Source organism: Sceloporus undulatus, chromosome 10 (assembly GCF_019175285.1).
Source record: "Sceloporus undulatus isolate JIND9_A2432 ecotype Alabama chromosome 10, SceUnd_v1.1, whole genome shotgun sequence".
NCBI classification, from domain to species: Eukaryota; Metazoa; Chordata; class Lepidosauria; order Squamata; family Phrynosomatidae; genus Sceloporus; species Sceloporus undulatus.
Window position 1 is genome coordinate 4,825,863 of NC_056531.1, and position 20,378 is coordinate 4,846,240.

Below are 20,378 nucleotides of genomic sequence, written 5' to 3' on the forward strand. Positions count from 1 at the left end.
ACCTGGGCAGACAATCAGAGCTAGATAATAGAATCATAGAATCATAGAGTTGGAAGAGACCACAAGGGCCATCCAGTTCAATCCCATTCTGCCATGCAGGAAATCTAAATCAAAGCATCCCCAACAGATGGCCATCAAGCCTCTGTTTAAAGACCTCGAAGGAGGGAGACCCCACTGCAATCCAAGGGAGTTTGTTCCACTGTCAAACAGCCCTTACTGTCAGGAAGGTCCTCCTAATGTTGAGGTGGAATCTCTTTTCCTGCAGCTTGCATCCATTGCTCTGGGTCCTGTTCTCTGGAGCAGCAGAAAACAAGCTTGCTCCCTCCTCAATATGACATCCCTTCAAATATTTAAACAGGGCTATCATATCACCTCTTAACCTTCTCTTCTTCAGGCTAAACATTCCCAGCTCTCTAAGTCGTCCCTTGTAGGGCATGGTTTCCAGGCCCTTCACCATTCTAGGCTTTAGTCTGAACTTTAGAAGAGCTATCCAAGGTGTTGAAGGAGCCCTGGTGGCGCAGAGGTTAAATGCTGGCACTGCAGCCACAACGTTGTAAGTTCGGTCCTAGAGGAGGGCTCCAAGGTCCACTCAGCCTTCCAGCCTTTTGTAGATCAGTAAAATGAGTCCCCATCTTGTTGGGGGCAATTGGCTTACACATTGTAAACTGCTTAGGGAGTGCTAGTTCATTGATAAGTGGTATAGAAATGTATTTGCTATTGCTATTGCTATTGAACCAATGCCTGGACATAAATCTCCACTGATATAGATAGCCCATGTCTCCTCCAAGAAGATGTCTCGCTTCTAGTTTGCTAGTCGTTAGTTTGTTATTTTAGTCAATTTTAATCCGTTTTTATATTGTGGTTGAGAGGTGGGGTATAAATAAACATGTATGGAGCCCTGGTGGCGCAGTGGTTAAATGCCTGTACTGCAGCCATGCACTCAAAACCACAAGGTTGCGAGTTCAAGACCAGCAAAAGGGCCCAAGCTCGACTCAGGCTTGCATCCTTCCGAGGTCGCTAAAATGAGTACCCAGACTGTTGGGGGCAAATTAGCTTACTTGCTAATTAGCTTACTTGCTGTTCACCGCTATGATCTTTGGAATAGCGGTATATAAATAAAAAACAAAAAAATTATTATTGTTGTTGTTGTTGTTGTCTGCATTAAAACCTAGGGAAGACTGCTATCCCTCTTGACATGGAAGCCACAAGTTGGCACTGGAACAGTTCCTAAATCATACAACCTGAGAAAAGAAATGTCTCTCCCACACCAGCAACCTCTTAAATCGGGCTTTTTCAGATAAGGTCAAAGGCAATATTTCCTTCTTGTCCTGCACTACAAGTGGGCAGAACAAAAGATCCATTAAGAAGCAGTAAAGAGCGAACACACACGCACTGTTCAACTGACATAAGAGAGGAACAACAACAGCAACAAGGCAATCCTGAGTTCTCATGCCAGCAACAGAGCCATGTCTCAAGAGGCTTATTTGGAAACATTTCTTGCAAAGCACTGAACATCTTCTACCTAAATTTGAGTACTTTTATGTAATTCGGAGAGGATTTCTCAAAGATTTTTAAAAACGTTTTTATGGGATCTTTCTGTTACAAAGTATAGCTTCTGTTATTGCAATCATGCTGTTGAATGTCTCCAGGGGCACGACAACACATATAAATGCTGTAAAGGAAACGTAAAAGTCCATTAAGATGCATAAGTGAATTGAATATTTGATGTGAATGTGAGACAGGAAAAGAGAGAAAGAGAGTAAGAGAAAGAGAAAGAACTAATATCTTCCAAAATGTAGTATTTGGAGCAATAGTTTGGTCTAGCTGAAGAGCTATTCAGCAGGGGCTTTTCTAGGCCAGGAGGGTTGCAAGGTGAGAGTAGAGGCTTTGCTAGAAAGACTAGATCAATAGGAGAACTGTCCAGAAGAACCCAGCGCTCAATTAAAAATCTTATGTAAAGAGGAGATGGTTCACATAACTGCTTTGGAAGACTTTGTTGCAGATGTGCCAAGCCCACACCTTCCTGACCCAGAGCACATCCTAACTCTTGCCTTCTTCTATGTTGTGTTGAGGGATGGGAGGCATGAGCTTTTGTAGACTTAGGGGCTGAACAGATCGCTCCTTTTAGTACTGGATTGGGGCCGTGGCAACTGCACGCCATGGCTCTGATCTGGCCTTTCCACAGCGCAAAAAGGGTGCCATAGCCATCAGTTCTGTGGCTTTTCGGCACACCTTTGGCACTGTGTCATCTGGATGCAGAGCAAGAGGAGCACTGTCATGCTGTGTGGTTCGGCACGTGCTCTCATGCCGGCATGGAGGCTGAGTTGGGGTGCACAGCCTGTTAGTCTACTTCATCAGATGCTTTTGATGGAGCGTAAGCTCATGCTGCCAAGTTCTTTATTTCAGTTAGGGCCTGAACGGACAGGCCAAAATAAAGCTGTTTTGGGTCACTTTGGAGGTGTGCTGTTTAAATGACACAAACAACTTAAGAGGCCAGAAGCTGTGCCAAAGCTGCACTTTAGTCCTTAGGATTTGCTTTGGCATTGCTTCCGGACTCTTATGATGCATGTGTCATTTAAACAGCACACTTCCAAAGTGGGCCGAAGCAGCTTTATTTTGGCCTGTCTGTTCGGGCCCTTAGTCTCAAAGGTGCTACAAGATCTCTCTACATACTGATTCTACAGACTAACACGGCTATATCTTTGAATTCTACCACCCAAATGACTAAGGAGAGATGAACCTAAGAACATCTATCTTGGACCAGAGCAAAGGCTAGCATCCTGTCCGTACCATTTGCCCTTGGTTATGCTGGGGTTTTGACTTTTGGGGATGATGCAGGAGGAGTTCCATCCCTTTGGCCACTAACTGGGAATGAGGAGTACTCCCAAACATGTTACAGCTGTTTTTGAGCATCTGGGGAACAGGCTTACATTGGGGTGGGGAGGACCTTTTGCATCGACCCTTGGTTGTTCACATGCAACCTGAATGCATTCCCCAGTCAGTGTCAGGGAAATAGCGTTGGGGCTTCCAAGTCGCTTGGCTGTTTTTGTGTGCCAAGGGTAACAGGGTGGAATAGGGATTTCTCCGCTGGAGCTGTAAATATGTTTCTGGAAAGTTATACCCCTCCTTGTATGTAACAGGATCCCAACCACTTTTTTTCAGTACTCACCAGCTAGAGAAGACCACAAGGAGGACTTGAATGCTGGAGCACCCTCCTACATGTGTTTCCCAGGGCCTGATACATGTAGGCATGCTATCTTTGATCCTGAAAGTAAGATATACCTATTAACAGAGATGTCACAAGGGTTGGCATTAATCGGTGCGGTAACTCATGATTTGACCCCACCACACCCTCCATTGACTTCTTCCTATACCACACCATACAGAACCCTTAGTAAAGCTTTTAATACTAATGTGACTCATAAATCGTCATTCCCGTATATCGCTGAATGCAACGGCAATCGTTGTGCCATAAACAACTGTCACAATTAAACACATTCCTTTCAATTACAATCTCATACCCACAGCCTAAATGTATTTAAATGGACATAGTTTCATGTGGTTAAAGTGAACATTTGGTAAGATGTGATTTTTTTTTAAAAAAAATTAAATTAAAAAATATTATACATTTTTAAAAAATATATATTAATAGACTTATCCTCTGTAGAGTTGTCTGCTCCAAGATGGTGGCTATCATCGTCATCGTCATTGTCACCGTTGTCATCATTGTTATCATTTTTAACTGGGAAATTCCCTACTTGTTCTTTCAGTTCCTACACTACATCCGTCGTACAGAATCCGAGCTGCTGGTGCTGTTAAAAATATTAACCATTTAAAATTCAGCCCATATTTCAAAACTTAAAAATACACGCACACTTCCCTTTTTGCAAAAGAAAGCCATCGATTCAGTTCTTCTCTCAGTCTTGGTTAACCCTGACCCCGTACTTTCTATCTAATTGGATTCATTTATTAGATTTCCCAAGCAAGCGCCTATTCAGGGCTTTAGTACCATTCTCATCTCACTGAAACTCTTGTCTTCTTCTTTTTTAAAAAAGTTCTAAAATGTAGCAAGGAGAAAGGAAAAAAAAAACCCTGTTTTCATTGAAACGCTCTCAGGAATAGAATTTATGCGTAAAAATAGAACAAGGATGACTGGGTTTCAAGAAATCACAGTGTGAAAAGACTGCTAATAGGAAGAGGTTTATCTGCATTTGCTAGGGCTGCATGGAAACTACTTGCGTCGTTTTATGTTTGTTTTTGTGTATTTTAAGAAGTGACTTTTGTTGATTCTTGCTTGACACTTGAACTCCGTTGTGTTCTTGTATTCTTTGGTTCCCCTTTGGTCCTGTCTCTTGGCCTGCACTTTGGTTCTGACTTGTTCTCTAGGGTCCCGACTACTGGTTTGTTTCATAGCTACTGGTTACAAGGCCAGCCTTGTCTAATCTATGCGCAAAGCTGGAAATTGACACGCATACCGACCGTCGAAGAATGGAAGACGAAAATACTAGACACCATGGAGATGGATAAACTTACACATCGTCTCAAGACAAACCAACTAAGAATTGGGAAGAGGATTGGAGACTAATATTAAGACACTTTGAGGGGAAAAGATAATAAATATAATATTAAGGAATTAACACATTACAGTTTACAAAAGTTATACCAACAAAGATGTGAAATAAAAGAATAACCAACAAAGAATAACCAACAAAGATGTACAAAGATGTATTTTATTTTAAAAAATCATAAGGAATGAAACCAAAACGTAGATATTATAGAACAATTAATGATGCAATATATAGATTGGCAATCAAAACTATGTGATCTTATGTCATATGTATGTATGTGATCCTATGTTATATGATGCTACATTACGTTAAGCAAGAAATTTGCCTGTCAAATTATGAGCACACCGGTTTGATATGTTACAATCAGGTTATTCTTTTATTTCACACACAGTTACATTCAATTAAGAAAACGCATAACTAAAAAGAGGTGGTGGTAGCAAACTTCGATAGGAGGGAAATATATTAATATTGCACATTAAATACTCACCTACAATAGTGATACGAAGGAGGGGGGAGAAGGGATGGGAAAGGGCAGAAGTTACTTTATATTTTTATTTGTATAGAGATGTAACTATACATTATATGATATTAACTTTTGATGTTTTCATCAATAAAAAGAAATAATAATAATAAAAAAAACAAGGCCAGCCACACCATTTGGCCCAATGAGGCTATTGCTTCAAGTGAAAGATGCTGAGGATGGAGCAATGACAGTCCCACAGGTATTTCTCTTAGGCTTCCTTAGCATTATATCTCCTGCAGGACCTAGTTGTGTATGGCCCAGCCTGCATTTCCTAAGCTAGTCTGATGCCTTCAAGTGTGGTAGAAGAGCCTATCCTATGGCTAGGCATGAAGGAAGGTTAGAATATCACTCCCATCCAGCCATCGTCTGTACATGTCTTTTGCCCGAGTCAGTGAAATGTCTTGGGGAAGTCCTGGCTCACTTCAGACGGTTGTCTAGTCTTCCTCTACAATCTACACCAGAATGGAATTGGTCTCCACTTATTCTGTTTAAAGCCGCTGTCTCTGAAACCGTGTCGGAGGCCTCTTTGGCAGACTCTCCCATGCCGAAAGAAGCAAATAAAAATAATTGAGGCAATTGTCTTGGTTGTCTCCTGGGTTGTCACCACGATGCTGATAAAATCAAATAAACTGGAAGTTATTGAGAGTTGTTAGCCGGAGAAACAGTGGCGAATTGGCAGTGTAAACCACTCTCGGCACTTAAGATGTTTTCTCATTACCCGGATTTATTGTTTTTGGGGAGCTGAGGGGACGAAAAAGTCGGCTAAGCAAAAATAAGCTGAATAATGCCTGGTCTGAGGGATGTTGAGTTTGGAACGAAAATACCAATTTTCGTGTGTGTGTGTGTGTGTTGCTGCTGTACTTCTGGGAATTGCTGTGTCACTTTGCTTGTGAAAAGTAGTGGATTATACTGCAGCATGAGGAACATTAAGGGCTCATATTCTTTTATCTATGGCCATTCGGGGGAGGCATGACTGAGATGGGGAAAGCATGGAGCAGCAAAGACTTTTTTAAAAACACTATCAAGTTGTTTGCCACTCTTTCTCCCTACATTTCTGTGCACGGAGTTGAGCGGCACATAGAGTGAACATGGGGATACTGCGTCAGAGCTTTTGTCCATCTAGCCTACTAAATGCTGGCAGACAGCAGCTTTCCAGGATTTCAGACAAGATTCTTTTGTAGTCCTACCTGGAGTTGAGAGGATTTGAACCTGGGACCTTCTTCTTGTAAAGCATGTGGTCTGCAACTAAGGCCCGGTACAGGCTGCTGGAAAGCAGCAGTCTGGGGGTGATTTTAGGGCTCGAGAGTGCGGAGAAGTCCACATGCTCCCAAACTCTACCACGCACTGCTGGTGCCATCATGGCTCAGCCCTATGGGGGCTGCCATGATGATGATGGCGTGGCACGGCATCCAAACATCGCTGTGATGTACCTGCATCATTGGTATGCATGAGTGCACCAATGGCGCAACAATAGTGCCTGGTGTGCGGACTAAAAAGAACCTGCTTTCAACTGGTTCTTTTTAGTCATGACAGAGGCCTCACTGTTTGGTTGGTGCAGGCCACCCTTTCAGGGCAGTCTACTGAGCCCCTAAGATGTGACCCTTCCTCTCGGTTCTCCGTCCAGTGACTGCTTGTGTATGGACACCATTTCTTCCCTTTTTCTTTTCCTTTCCTTTCTTTTTGTTAAATCATGAAGCTCACATCAGAATGATCCCATGTTGTTTTGGGGAACTCTTGTGTTTTTGCGTGTGAAATAGTCGCTGCAAGATTCAGAGAGGAAAAAATGTTGGGGATGATGCGTCTCCCTGTCAACCCGACGCTTCCCCCTTTTCCTCTAAAATTTGATAGCAGAAAAAAAACCAAGTTCAGCTCTTGTTTTGCACTGACCCATCCTGCCATTTTGCCTAAAATATTCCTCCGTGAATTTTCAGACTAGTTCTCTTGTAAAATGCAATGCAGTCAGGAGCCTTTTAGCTCTTTCACCTGCCCATCAATCATTCATTTGATTTGCCGGTGTCTTAGACTCTTCCTGACCTTCAGCCTTTGAATCTACAGCCTTGTAAATTTGCTTTGCTTTTCATAAGCCAACACTGTGCTTCGGGAGAATTGCAATGGATATCTTTGTCAGAACACCACTCCTTACTTCTCTTGTTTGTACAAAGGAAGCTATCTTGCTGCTGTTCAGTCACATCTGTAGGATGATGTTCCACCCGGAATGATCATAGCATTACAATTTCAGCGTTAATCTTGAAACAAAAGTAGTTTACCGACCAACATTCTTGAAGTGAATGGATGACTTTCTCTTTCAGTGCCAACTGGTCAGTTTGTCATACCAGTTCACTACTGGTCAATGTGGCTGGAGCTGGTGGGAACTGGAATCCCACTATCTCTGGAGGGCCACTGTTTTAATTTATTTGCTGGCTGGAATCCTGTTGCAGCTTCACACTAGTGTAAATGCGGTTACAGGAATGCGTGTACAGGGTGGTATCTTATTAATATTTGTGCAAGGTGGGTGACACTACTGTAAACTCTTGTGGAAATGAATGCACTACGAAATTCCATAAGTGGGGAGTTGGCATGATTACTGTACAAAGGGAGAGTGCATGACCATATTGCCCATTGTAGAGAGATCTTGTAGCACCTTTGAGACTAACTAATGACATACACTTGTCCCTCCACATTTGAAGCTTTGGCTTTTTGTAGATTTGATTATTCATGGATTTTGTTAATATGTTCTCTCTAGGAATAACTAGGTCCTCCAGTGCAACACTGTGGTCAATTTTAAGTAAGGCCTGTTACAGACTGCCAAAATAAAGCTGCTTCAGGTCTCTTTGGATGTATGGTGTTTAAATGATGCATGCACCCTAAGAATCCAGAAGCTGCACCAAAGCTGCCCTCCAGTGCTTAGGAATGGAGTGTGGCTTTGGCGCGACCTCCGGACTCTTAGGACCCATGCATCATTTAAATAGCATACCTCCAAAGAGACCCGAAGCAGCTTTATTTTGGCAGTCTGTAACAGGCCTAAAAGTCACATTGAAGGACCTAGAGATTCCTAGAGAGAATACTCCACTAGGCCTTTGTAGCTCCTCCGGCGCAATTCTGTGGTCAAGGTCTGGCAGATGTTGACCACAGAGTTGCGCTGGAGGACCTAGAGATTCCTAAAGAGGTGTTCTCTCAGGTAAAAACATAGTATTTTTGTTATTTGCAATTTTCCCACATTCACAAGGGTCCTGTGCCCCTAACCCCAGCAAATGTGGAGGGACGAGTATACAGTTGGCCCTCCGTTTTCATTGGGGATCTGTTCTGGACCCCCTGCGAAAACAGAGGCTCGCGCATATTCAAGCCCCATAGGCTTTAATGGGGTGCATGCTCGTGCGTGTGCTTGGGGTGCGCGCGTCAGACGCGTGCCCCACTGAAAATAGTGAAGGTCTCCCCTCCGTGGATTTTTAAGGGCACGGATTCAAGATCCGTGAGTTAGGAGGGGCGACTGTACTTCTTTCTTTAGTTAGTCTCAAAGGTGCTAAAAGATCTCTCTACATACTGATTCTACAGACTAACATGGCTATATCTTTGAAAATTGCCCATTGTGCAAGTGATTGTGTACTGGTGCAAACCAGGAGTCCTTGTACAGCCATGGTGGTGTAATTTTGTTTTACACAACCAGTGAAGAACACTTTGGTCATCATGTTTTTAGGCCACTCAATAATCAGAGTTTTCTCAGTGGTTCCTAAATCCTGCAAATGCTTTGCGTCAGTTGAAGCCTGGAAGAGGGAACCAAGCAACAGTTGGTGACCAATACCTCCATAGCCTTTTGTTCTGATTGCCATTTTTGCTTTTTTTCTCTCTCTCATGTGCATTGGCACACTGCCTCAGGTTCATATTCATATTTCTGGTGTGGCATAGGTTCCACTTTTCCAAAGCCTATGCTTCTTTGGTAACAATATTGCAAGAGAATCTCATGTGAATGACGAATCATGGAAAGAGTTCCTACGGAAGGCTCTGTTCCCTTTGGAGGAATTACCAGTTGGGCTCTTGCTCAAAGTTATGTCCAAAGCTAAAACCCTGCAGAAAATTCCAAAAGGGGGGGAAATATGCAGTTCCAACAGAAAATAGGATTATGTGGCTGGGCTTTGTTCAGTATGGGCCTACTCACTTAAGGCTGCAGGGAAGCAATAAAACTAAGTGGCGCTTTTTATTATGCCTCCCCCCGCCCGCCTTACCAGAAAGAAATATGTCTAATGAATGTCTCACATCTGAAACACTGGGCTGGATTCATCAAAGGGAGTCAGTAATTACCAAATTGAGAGAATCATGAATCGTTTTTCTAAATTTGAAAAGCACATCAAGAATAGATCAGGAGCAGGCAAAATTAATAGTTACGAACTCATTTCCATAGAAATGGACTTATTAGCAAGCATGCCAGCTGCCTAAAATTATAAGGTCTTTTCCTTCTTGCAGGAAATATGTGTGTGTATGTGTGTGTTGACTCCCTCCTTAGGTCAAATCTTTGTCTTATTTGCAAAACTGGAACTTGAGTTTTGCTAAGTTTGCACAAGGTGGGGTTGCAATGATCTGAGACTGGATGACCTGGGGTTCATTCACACAACACAATTATTGTGCTATCATTCCACTTTAACTACCATGGTTCCGTCCTATGGCATCCTAGTATTGTTAGTTTGGTGAGGCACAAGAGGAGAAGTCCAAATGCCTCTCCCTAAAATGCAAATGCAAATCTCCAGATTCCATGGGATGCAACCATAGCAGTTAAAATGGAACCAAAGTGCTATAATTATTTATTGTCCTTCATTGGATGAACTGATCTTTTTTAAAATGTGGAATGAATGTGTTAAATAAAACACGAATTTAATAATAATAAAAAAAAACGGTGGAAAATAATGTACCCCCCCCCCCAAAAAAAAGCAAGAAGAGCATCTCATACATGCCTTGAATGTTTGCATTGGCTGCTTAATCTGGGGCCAGACCAGAGCGTTATGCCCTGGACTGGTCATGGATTGACCACAGTGGTGACCACATTCCCTGGGCTGAAACTTGTGTGAAGACCCATTAAGACTACACATGGGCCAGCTGTGCTGACACCACTTTGGCCCCACTTGCCCATCCCCTTTGGCAATGCTGCTGCTGCAGCCTCGCCAACCCAGCAGCTCCCTTCAAGAGCCTATATGTCATCATGGCTTCTGCTGAGGTCAAAACATGGTGCCCTGCCATGTGATCAACAAGGAAGAGGTCACTCTACTACTCCTAGTTGATAACATGCATGTCCCGTTCTGACTTTAGTGGAAGTGACAGAGACGGACAGGCTCTTGAAGAGATCTGCTTGGCTGGTAAGGCAATATCAGTGGTGGCTCAGCAGAAGATCCACAAGGGAGGTGGCACTGCATTTGCTGTCTGGACAATTGGACCAGGCTAAATCAGACCCAATACAACTGTCTAGACAGCCAAGGGAACTGGAGGCACTCTAGAGTTTCCTGGAAACCCCGAAGTAAACCACAGCTTCTGTCAAACCAGATTAACGGCTTAAAACAGTGTACAGTGGGCCCTCTCCTTACCCGGGGGATCCGTTCCGGATCCCCCCGCGTAAGGGAAAATCCTCCTATGCTCAAGCCCCATAGGAGATAATGGGGTGTGTGCATGTGGTGGCGCATGTGCACCATTGTTCTTCTCCCCACGCAGCTTCCGCGTAAACTGGAAGCTGTGTAAAATGTGTCCACGCATGGCACGGGCGCACTGTATTTGCTGAGGTTGCAACTATGTGCCCTCTGGACAGGTCTCCTTGGGACTGAGGTGAGTCCAGTGTATATCCTTAATATCTACAAGCTCTTAGAAGATGTTGAGTTTCTGAACAGGCCTTTCCTTTAACATAGGTTTTTTTTTTGTGACTGACTTTTTGAATGAGTTGGCAATGGATGTGACTTGAACAGAGAGATAATAGCTTTCCAAGCTGATGAGAGGAGTACCTATCAGTCCTCATACTCTCGGAAAGGCCTAGGTCATTGAGGTGAGCATTAGAACAAAGACTCCACCGACAACAAAAGGGCCATGGAGGGAGAGACGGAAAAAGAAATTCACTTTGAGAAAGTTTTAGTGTTGGTTCATTATAGCTGTGACCCCAGGAAGAGACACGGAACAAAGGCCATGGATTGATTGCCGTCTTCCCCATGGGGGACTTGGTGTCCCAGATACTGGAGCGCAGGGGCTAAATTATCTGTTGGCAAGATGGAGGAATAAAATCAAGAGCCTAGTTGGGGAGGAAGCGTCACGATTTGTTGTTCGGGGGACGACTGCCAATGCGTAAAGCTTATCCATGGGATGTGAGCTTACTTTGAGAGCAGCTTCTCTGGTGGAGACAAAGAAAGATAAGCAAATTCTTGAACATGAAACCTAATTAGACCAGAGCTGCTCTGACAGGTGAGTATAGCTATTTTTGCAGGAACGCTGGAAAAAAGAAGACAGGAGATTAGGACATAAAGAGTGGCTTGGCTGTCCCTCTCCTGTGCCAAATTGGCTGCAGAGAAAAAAGCAAGGAAGGCTTGGGGAATCTTTAATTTTTAAAGTCAGTCATCGGAGATTTAGAGCCTTCAGCCCTGTCCCTGAATTGACTCAGACGGGTAACAATGGACCACAAAATTAGGATCAAAAATATAGAAAGCTTTCTTTCTGACCTGTGTCAACTCATTATCTGTAAAGGGTCAACATGTTTAGTGGGGTTTCAGTCTTTTCCTCCAGGGCATGCATGTTTTGTGCATGCGCACACGCACACACACACTTAAAAACTACAGTATCTCTAGAAGTAGTGATATTTTATCACTGAAGATGCTTTGACCAATTCCCATACTCTCTGGTCATTAGCTATGCTTGCTGGAGCTTTGGGCGACTGGAGTCCGAAATATCTGGAGCACCAGGAATTGACTGCTGAAAAGTCGGGGCACAATCCTGTTGTGATTTTATGGCAGTGTAAATGCTGTTACACTTGTACTTTCTTGGAGGCTGCACAAGGGCACTGTCTGATTCAGGATCACGCAAGCCCTCTTGCTGTTGTTATGGTTATTACTCTTAGAGTTTATTTCTATAGCGCTGTACAATTTGCATGGCACTTGACCTAATCATCCAAACAAGAATACAGTTAAAACCTGTCTGTGGCATACAATCTACAATCCAAAGCAGCAACGATTATACAATAACGTCATCATTAAATAACTCTAAAATAGTAAATTATAAAAGCAATACAAACACTTATCTAAGGGCCCACACAGACAGGCCAAAATAAAGCTGCTTCGGGTCACTTTGGAAGTGTGCTGTTTAAATGACACATACATCCTAAGAGGCTGGAAGCCACACAAAAGTCATGCTCCAGTCTGGAGCGCAGTTTTTGCGCAGCTTCTGGCCTCTTTTAAACAGCATACCTCCAAAGTGACCCGAATCAGCTTTATTTTGACCTGCCTGTTCAGGCCCTAAGTCTCCAAATTAGGCTGGAAAGCTTCCGGAAACAAAATCATCTTTAATTCATCTTTAATTGTGTGCCTTCAAGTAATTTCTCACTTACTATGAACCTAGAGGTGAACTTATCACAGGGTTTTCTTGGCAAGAGTTTGTTTAGAGGAGGTTTGCCTTTGCCTTCCTCTGAGGCTGAGAGTGTGTGACTTGCCCAGTGGGTTTCCATGGCTGAGTAAGGATTCGAACTCTGGTCTCCAGAGTCCTAGTCCAACACTCAAACGGCTACACCACATTGAGACCTGTGTAAACCCTCTTACACTGGTTGAAAGCCTTAGAGCGTTGCCTAGGAAGTTTAGTGAGTGTAGTTCTTGGCAGTGGGTAGGGAATCGGAGGGACTGTTGGGTGACAGTAGAGTACACAGCTGTGCTGCCCATGGCATAATCGGGGCTGGCACAATGCAGTAGGACAGCCAGCCAGCCAGCATCACTATGCATGTGTAATTTTGTGTGAAGCAACCAGTGAATCGGATCGTTGCTTTAGACTCCAGTTAAAGTGAATGGAGAGGAGGAATAAAGCATGGCATTGCCAAGATACTGGCATCTAACCCTGTATGCGCAGTTATACAGCGACTATGTTAGCGTAATACAGGCAATTTTATATAAAAGTCGTTGCACTTCAGGAAGTATCTCCCTCTGAAGAAGATACTTGATTTTGAGCTAAGGTAGCACATGATATAGTGATAGTGTTCATAGATATACAGGGAGTAAGGCCTTCTGCTCTTATATCAGCTGCCTTCCAGATATTTTGGGTGGCAGTTCTCAGTCCTCAGCCAACATGGCCAATGGTCAGGGCTTATGAGAACTGCAGTCCAAAACATGCCCCTATCTTATCTGGTCAACAGTTATGATAAGATGTGTATAATATTCACTATCCTTTTTATCCATACACCATGCTATTCTGTCAAGGGTTGTATTCCCTTGGGATTAATGTATTGGGGATAGATGTCTGTAGAGTGCAAAAAGTAAACAGCCATGGCTAGCATCCTGTCGAGCTGCTATAAATAATAATAATAATAATAATAATAATAATAATAATAATAATATGATTTATTTATATTTCCCCCTTCTCCCGCGGATCAAGGCAGGATTACAACATAGTAAAATACAAAGTCATAATAAAAGTTTACAATAACCCCAAACCCTCTCTCCATTAAAAATAATAAAAAATTCAACAGTGAAAAACAACATCAATAACATAATATAAATTAATCAGAATGGAATGGACCATTATGGACCATTAAAAGCAGATGGGGCTATCTTTCTTTGGGCGGACAGTCTGGGAAAGCCTGCCGAAAGAGATCTGTCTTGACAGCCTTCTTGAAGGCATCTAAGGTGGTAATAGGATGGATCTCTTCCGGCAGGTCATTCCACAATTTTGGAGTGGCAGAAAAAAACGTCCTCTGGGATGTTACAGCTAATCTGGTCTTTTGTGGCTGGAGTAGATTCTTCTTAGAAGATATGATAGTGTGGAGTGGATTATATAGGGAGAGGCATTGCACATTACACGTTCATGTTTATGATCATGGCACTATTGTCGAGATTGTAAATACCCTGTGATGCCCTGTCTCTATCTAACTCAGACACGGTACAGAGTGCCAAAAAGAGGTGCCTCCCTGGTGCCTCTCTTTGCTCCGCAGGATGCTGCGGCCCCGATCTGGCCTTTCCGTGCCACAAAAAGAAGCTGCAAAGCAGGGACGTAGCCAAGGGGGGGGGGTTCTTGGGGTCCGGACCCCTCCTCCATTAGAAAAATGAATGGTGTGTGCTGCTGCGCTGCCGCACCCAAGCCCCATTATAATGGTGGCACTTAGTCTGGTCCCCCCCTTCCTAAAATCCTGGCTATGTCCCTGTGCAAAGAATGGCTCCTTTTTGTGCCATGGAAAGGGTGCCTTAGCCGCCACCATCGCCACTTTTCACCACTTCTTCAGCACAGTGCATGTAAGTGCTGCGCCGAAGACATGGTCAGGTCTGGTCAGGTGGGCAGCATGGGGGCAGAGTCTTGGCGGCCGGTGTGCAGATGCCATGCCCCCACTCTGCTCTCAAGAATCCCAGAGCATACTCAGCTCTGGACGCTAAAAGTAAATGAATAAAGAGAAATGGAGAAATGGATAGACTAACATATATGATCAACAATAAATCTAAAGAAAAATTAGAAGAAGAATACCTACCAGTCTTAAAACAGTGGGAGGAGAAGTTAGGTATTAGAAAGGAACTACTGAGTTATTAAAAGACTAAAAAGTAATAATAATTAAAGAAGATTGAATATTTTTGGAGGTGTTATTTGACGGTTAAGAACTGGAAGTAAAGGTATCAGAAGAGTTGAAAAGAATTCATCAAAACAAGATGAATATATGCAAAAATTACAAAGAAACAGAGAAGAGTCTTATAAGCAGATCGCAGAACACAAAAGGAAGAGGAAGAAGTAATTATTTTGATTTAAGATGCAATAAGTTATGTATATAGCAGTAAAATGTGTGATCGAAAACGAACGGATATTTTGGTAAACGGTAACGAATCTGTGTAGTTAAATTTACTTATTGGACATCAAGATACGATATTGTAACGATATATCAAGACAGTGTATTGTTGCAAATGAACTTTTTGGGGGGTGGGGATTGCCCTGCCAGGTCCGTTGTGATCCTTGGATTTTGCACAGTAGACCACCCTTGGATTGAAGAAAGTCCTGTCCAAGCGATGCAGAGATTTTCAGCAATAGTTGGGAAAGGTAATCTGAGATAGAAAGCTGGCAACTAAATGGAGGATGTTGGTGGGTCTGTCTGTCTTCAGGACTCCAGTTTTCAGCCAAATTTCAGCCAAATTTAATGACAATTACAACCTTTAGAGCGATTATTCTCTGTTGATTCAATAACTGTGAGCGCCACACTGAATTCGGAAATTTAGGAGGAATCCTCATTCTCAGAACACACAGTCTGATACGTACCATGTTTGCTAATGACCGATTTCAAGCAATCATACATTTACAGAGTCTATGCATATTTTTGCTGTAATTGAAATAGTTATGCATTTCATCTTTAATTGAATTTGTAATGCTGGTGTTCTTTACGGTTTAATCACATATATTATATATGTATAAATGCAGTGTACAGTTCTAGGCCTCAGTTTAAGAAGATATTGACAAGCTGCAATATGTCCAGAGGAGGACAACCAAGGGTGCATCCAGATTGATTGAAAAATTCCAGATTTTATTCCTGTTCTTTTTTATTATTATTTTATCCCGAGTTAAAACAATTTATTTTAATTGACAGATTTTAATTGTAATGTGTTTAATTCTTTTTTTGGGGGGGGGGAGACGGGGATATTATATGTACAGTGTATTGTATATTGGACTGATTTTTAGATGGAAGCCGCTTTGGTTGTTTTGCAACAGAAAAGCAGGATGTAAATAAAGTTTTTATTATTATTTATTATTATGATAATAATATACTGGCATGGTTTGTGTTTTGTTGTTATGTACTTTCACATCGACTACAAGTTACGGCCACACTGTCATTGGCGTTCCTTCGCAAGATCTATTCCGAGGTGGTTTGCCATTGCCTTCCTCTTAGTTGGAGAGAGTGTGCCTTGCCCAAGATCCCACAGTGGGTTTCTATGGCTGAATAGGGTTTGGACCCTGGTCTCCTGGGTCCTAGTCAAACACTCAAACCACAACATTGTGCTGGCTCTCACTGTAATGATACAGTATAGTGTTATATAACATACTGATATAGTATAGAATGATGCCATACCGAATAGTGATGTAATGCGGGGTTGGAACTCCCCAGTAATGGAATATTTCTGTTTTTCAGGGTGAATGCCTCCTCCTATGAGATCTTGCAGATGGATTTTGAAATTGACAACAGCAGTGGGCTAGTTGGGGCCCAGCAAATCACTTGGCAGGTGGAATACCCTCGGGATGATGCTGTGAGCGAGCTTGTGGTTTCCGAGATCTTTGTCAGCCAGGCAACGTTTGCTGGAATTGTTCCGCTCGCAATGGTAAGCATTTTTTGTCCATGCTGACTGGGGGATTCTGGGATCTGTAGTTCATTCCTTTCCCAGACTTGGCTTAAGACTCTTAGAAATATTCTTCCATGTGATTCTTGATACAAAGCTCTATGGAGTGGGTCATTTGGGGGGGGGGACAAGAAATAATTTTTGAAAAGTGCTTTGGTTGTGAAACTGCGGGAAAATCCGGGCTGGTGGCAGCCTATTTTCCTGCAGAGGGATGCTGCAGCAGCCAATCTGTGTGGCGTCCCTCTGGACCACAAAGAGCCCGGAGAAACTGGGTTCTTTTTGGTGTGTGGGGACGACGTCATCAGTGCGCCATTGGCACACTGTGACACATCCACGACACAAGCTCAGTGTAGTGCTTGCGTCATGCACATGTGCCACATATGGATAGCGCCACGTAAAGATGGTGCCGTCCATACGTGTTAGGTTTCTGGAGCATGCAGATGCTGTGCGCTCTGGAATCCTAAAAGTGGCCGCAAACTAGCAGTCTGTTCTGGGCCAATGCCACCATACACACACACACACACACACACACACACACACACACGTACGTATCCCGAGAAGCAGCACATAACTCAGAAGCAGCGCAGAGTTAAGAATGCTTATTTTTGTGTGTGTTCAAGGCAACGAGACATCTCGGCTAATTTGCATCTGCGGCAGGCAGGTTTAAATGTGCAAAATGCATTTCAATAAGATTCTATTTACCTGACGTACAGTAACAGCTCTTTGGAAACCGCTAGAGCCTATTCTGTAAATCTTTTTCTCTCTGTTTGGGGATTATGGGCCCCAGTACCTGGTAATAGCTCCTCGGGAGTTGTTGCCTTCCATTGTGTTAATGGGACGGCTCTGCATCCATGCTGCGGCGATACGCTACAATTAGTTATGGTATTTTCGTGGAAATTAATTAACTAGTGTGTGTCGGAAACTTCCATTATAAAGCAAACATTGAGCCTTTGTTGTGGAAAGGGGGGTCCCTCTCCCCATACCCTAAGCACTTTGTGGTTTTAAATTCTACTTGCTGTGTTCAGTTTAATAAAGAGCTCAATTCAAAGGTCTCGTTGGGGATGCAGTAGAATTTGTTTTTCTTTTCCCAAGAAGACGGTCTTTTATATGATCAGTACTCGGGTTTGCCAAAACGTCAGGAAGCCTTAAGCTCATCCGATACCCGATGTCCATGTTCAGGGCAGTCTCTCAATCTGAGGGACTTTGGGAACAACCCGGAAAGGCTGAGGATTGTGGTTTCATGCTTCGCTTATGATGAGGTTCCTGGAAGCATCCATCTGTCCCCCTTCTGGAAACAAGACGCTGGAGCAGATGGACGTTTGAGCCGGAATCTTGTCGCACCGCGAACTAGTACAAAAATGTTTGTGTAGGTGACTAGGCATTTCCCAGAAGCTGTGTAAGTGTGGTCCTTAGTGTGGCCAAACATTTCATAAATGCACACCATTTGACTTGGTGGGTGAGGAGCTAACCTGGCATTACACAACAGGTGAGCTTGAGGTGTTGGTGCCCGCTGGACAGTTGGCGGTTCAGTTCTGGGATCCAGCATCGCTATACAAGTGTATACTTACAGTGCGCTAACAGGATCCTGGACTTGCTCTGATCCTATAGGATCGTCTCATGTTTTGCACTGGGGAGGAGTTGGCAGATTGATACTTTCTTTTGGGCAAACTGTAAATGGCCAAAGGTACTTTCATCTCAAGCTAAGAGCATGATATAGGAGACTCCAGAGTGTAGAACTGATACATTTCAAACAAAAAAACATTACTTGTTAGTGAAATCGTAGTTTAGATAGAGGCAGCTAGGGCATAATGGCATTCTTTTTACTACTACTGCTACCACCACCACTACTACTACTACTACTACTACTACTAATTGTTACAGGGGCCTGCTAAACCCAATTGAAGAAGTGTGGGTTTTCATGATGTGCAATGACGTTTTCATGCTAAATACTCCTCATATTCCTTAGCAAAGCTCAGTGCCATGGATGTGGCACAGCTCCCTCTGCGAGCGAGCCTCCATGCTTTAGGCAATGAGAAGTTTGTGGGAGACAGCCGTGGCAAAGAACAACAGCTTGTGTTTGCATAGCTTCTCTTATGTTTGCCAACCTGGAGTGTTTGTTCATGCAACAGGCATGGAGCTTAGGTTGCATGCTGCCTAAGCAGGAGGAAGATGGCACTGTGCCATGCTGATGTGGATTGACTAATGGTACAAAGGACTGAGACTGGATTGACTAATATGTTAAGGACAATGTAGCATAGGGCCTGTTAAATCCAAGTCTTCTAATGTTGGGGGTTGGATGAAGGTAAAGGTGGTATACCACCAGGAACACTTTAGAATCATAGAATATGAGTTGGAAGAGACCACAAGGGCCATCCAGTCCAACCCCCTGCCATGCAGGAGCTCTCAGTCAAAGCATCCCCGACAGATGGCCATCCAGCCTCTGTTTAAAAACCTCCAAAGAAGGAGACTCCACCACTTTCCAAGGGAGTATGTTTCATTGTCGAACAGCTCTTACTGTCAGGAAGTTCTTCCTAATGTTGAAGTGGGATGTCTTTTCCTGCATCTTGCATCCATTGCTCAGGGTCCTGTTCTCTGAAGCAGCAGAAAACAAGCTTGCTCCCTCCTCAATATGACATCTCTTCAAGTATTTAAACAGGGCTATCATATCACCTCTTAACCTTCTCTTCTTCAGGCTAAACATCCCCAGCTCCCTAAGTTGTTCCTCATGGGGCATGGTTTCCAGACCCTTCACCATTTTAGTTGCCCTCCTTTGGACGTGCTTCAGTTTCTCCACATCCTTTTTGAATTGTGGCGCCCAGAACTGGACACAATATACCAGGTGGGGCCTGGCCAGAGCAGAATAGAGTGGCACTATTACTTCCCATGATCTAGACAGTATACTTCTATTGATTCAGCCTAAAATTGCATTGGCCTTTTTAGCTGCTGCATCACACTGTTGACTCATCTTCAACTTGTGGTCTACTTGGACTCCCAGATCCTTTTCACGCGTATAAGTCTCTCGTTCAGCCAGGTGTCCCCCATCCTATATCTGTGCATTTCATTTTTCCGCCCTAAGTGCAGTACCTTACATTTCTCCGTGTTGAATTTCATTTTGTTAGCTTTGGACCAGGTTTCTAATCTATTCAGGTCATTTTGAATTTTGATCCTGTCCTCTGGAGTATTAGCTATTCCTCCTAATTTGGTGTCATCTGCAAATTTGATAAGTATGCTCCCAACTCTGTCACCCAAGTCATTGATAAAGATGTTGAATAGCACTGGGACCAGGACAGAACTCTGTGGGACCCCACTGGTCACTTTAATACAGAGGATTTTCTTTTTTTTAAAAAAAAGCAATCTGAAGCTGTATGGTTTTATGATTCAAGAAATGGGGTGGATGAGAGACTGGTCATGGTGCAGGGGAGTTGGAACCAGTTTTCCCATGCTTGGTTTCCAATCCTGATTGGAGACTCCTGTGGTTGTCTTTTTGTGGAGGAAAGATTGAAGGGATGAAGTAGATGTTGGGAGACTGTGGCCCCATACAGACAGGCCAAAATAAAGCTGCTTCGGGTCACTTTGGAAGTATGTTGTTTAAATGATGCATGCGTCCTAAGAGTCCGGAAGCTGCGCCAAAGCTACACTCCCATCCTTAGGACTGGAGCGTGGCTTTGGCGTAGCTTCTGGGCTCTCAGTACGTATGCATCATTTAAACAGCACACCTCCAAAGTGACCCGAAGCAGCTTTATTTTGGCCTGTCTGTATGGGGCCATG

At 43.4% G+C, this 20,378-nt stretch overlaps 1 protein-coding gene across 2 annotated transcripts in view; it reads left to right on the forward strand.

Moving 5' to 3' along the window:
* Positions 1–20,378, forward strand: part of TMEM132B (transmembrane protein 132B) — a 368,667-nt gene that overhangs the window by 233,807 nt on the left and 114,482 nt on the right. For both annotated transcript variants that reach the window (XM_042441369.1, XM_042441370.1), the window contains exon 4: positions 16,406–16,592. In XM_042441369.1, coding sequence (XP_042297303.1) covers positions 16,406–16,592 — 187 coding nt within the window. The remainder of the gene's footprint in view (positions 1–16,405; positions 16,593–20,378) is intronic.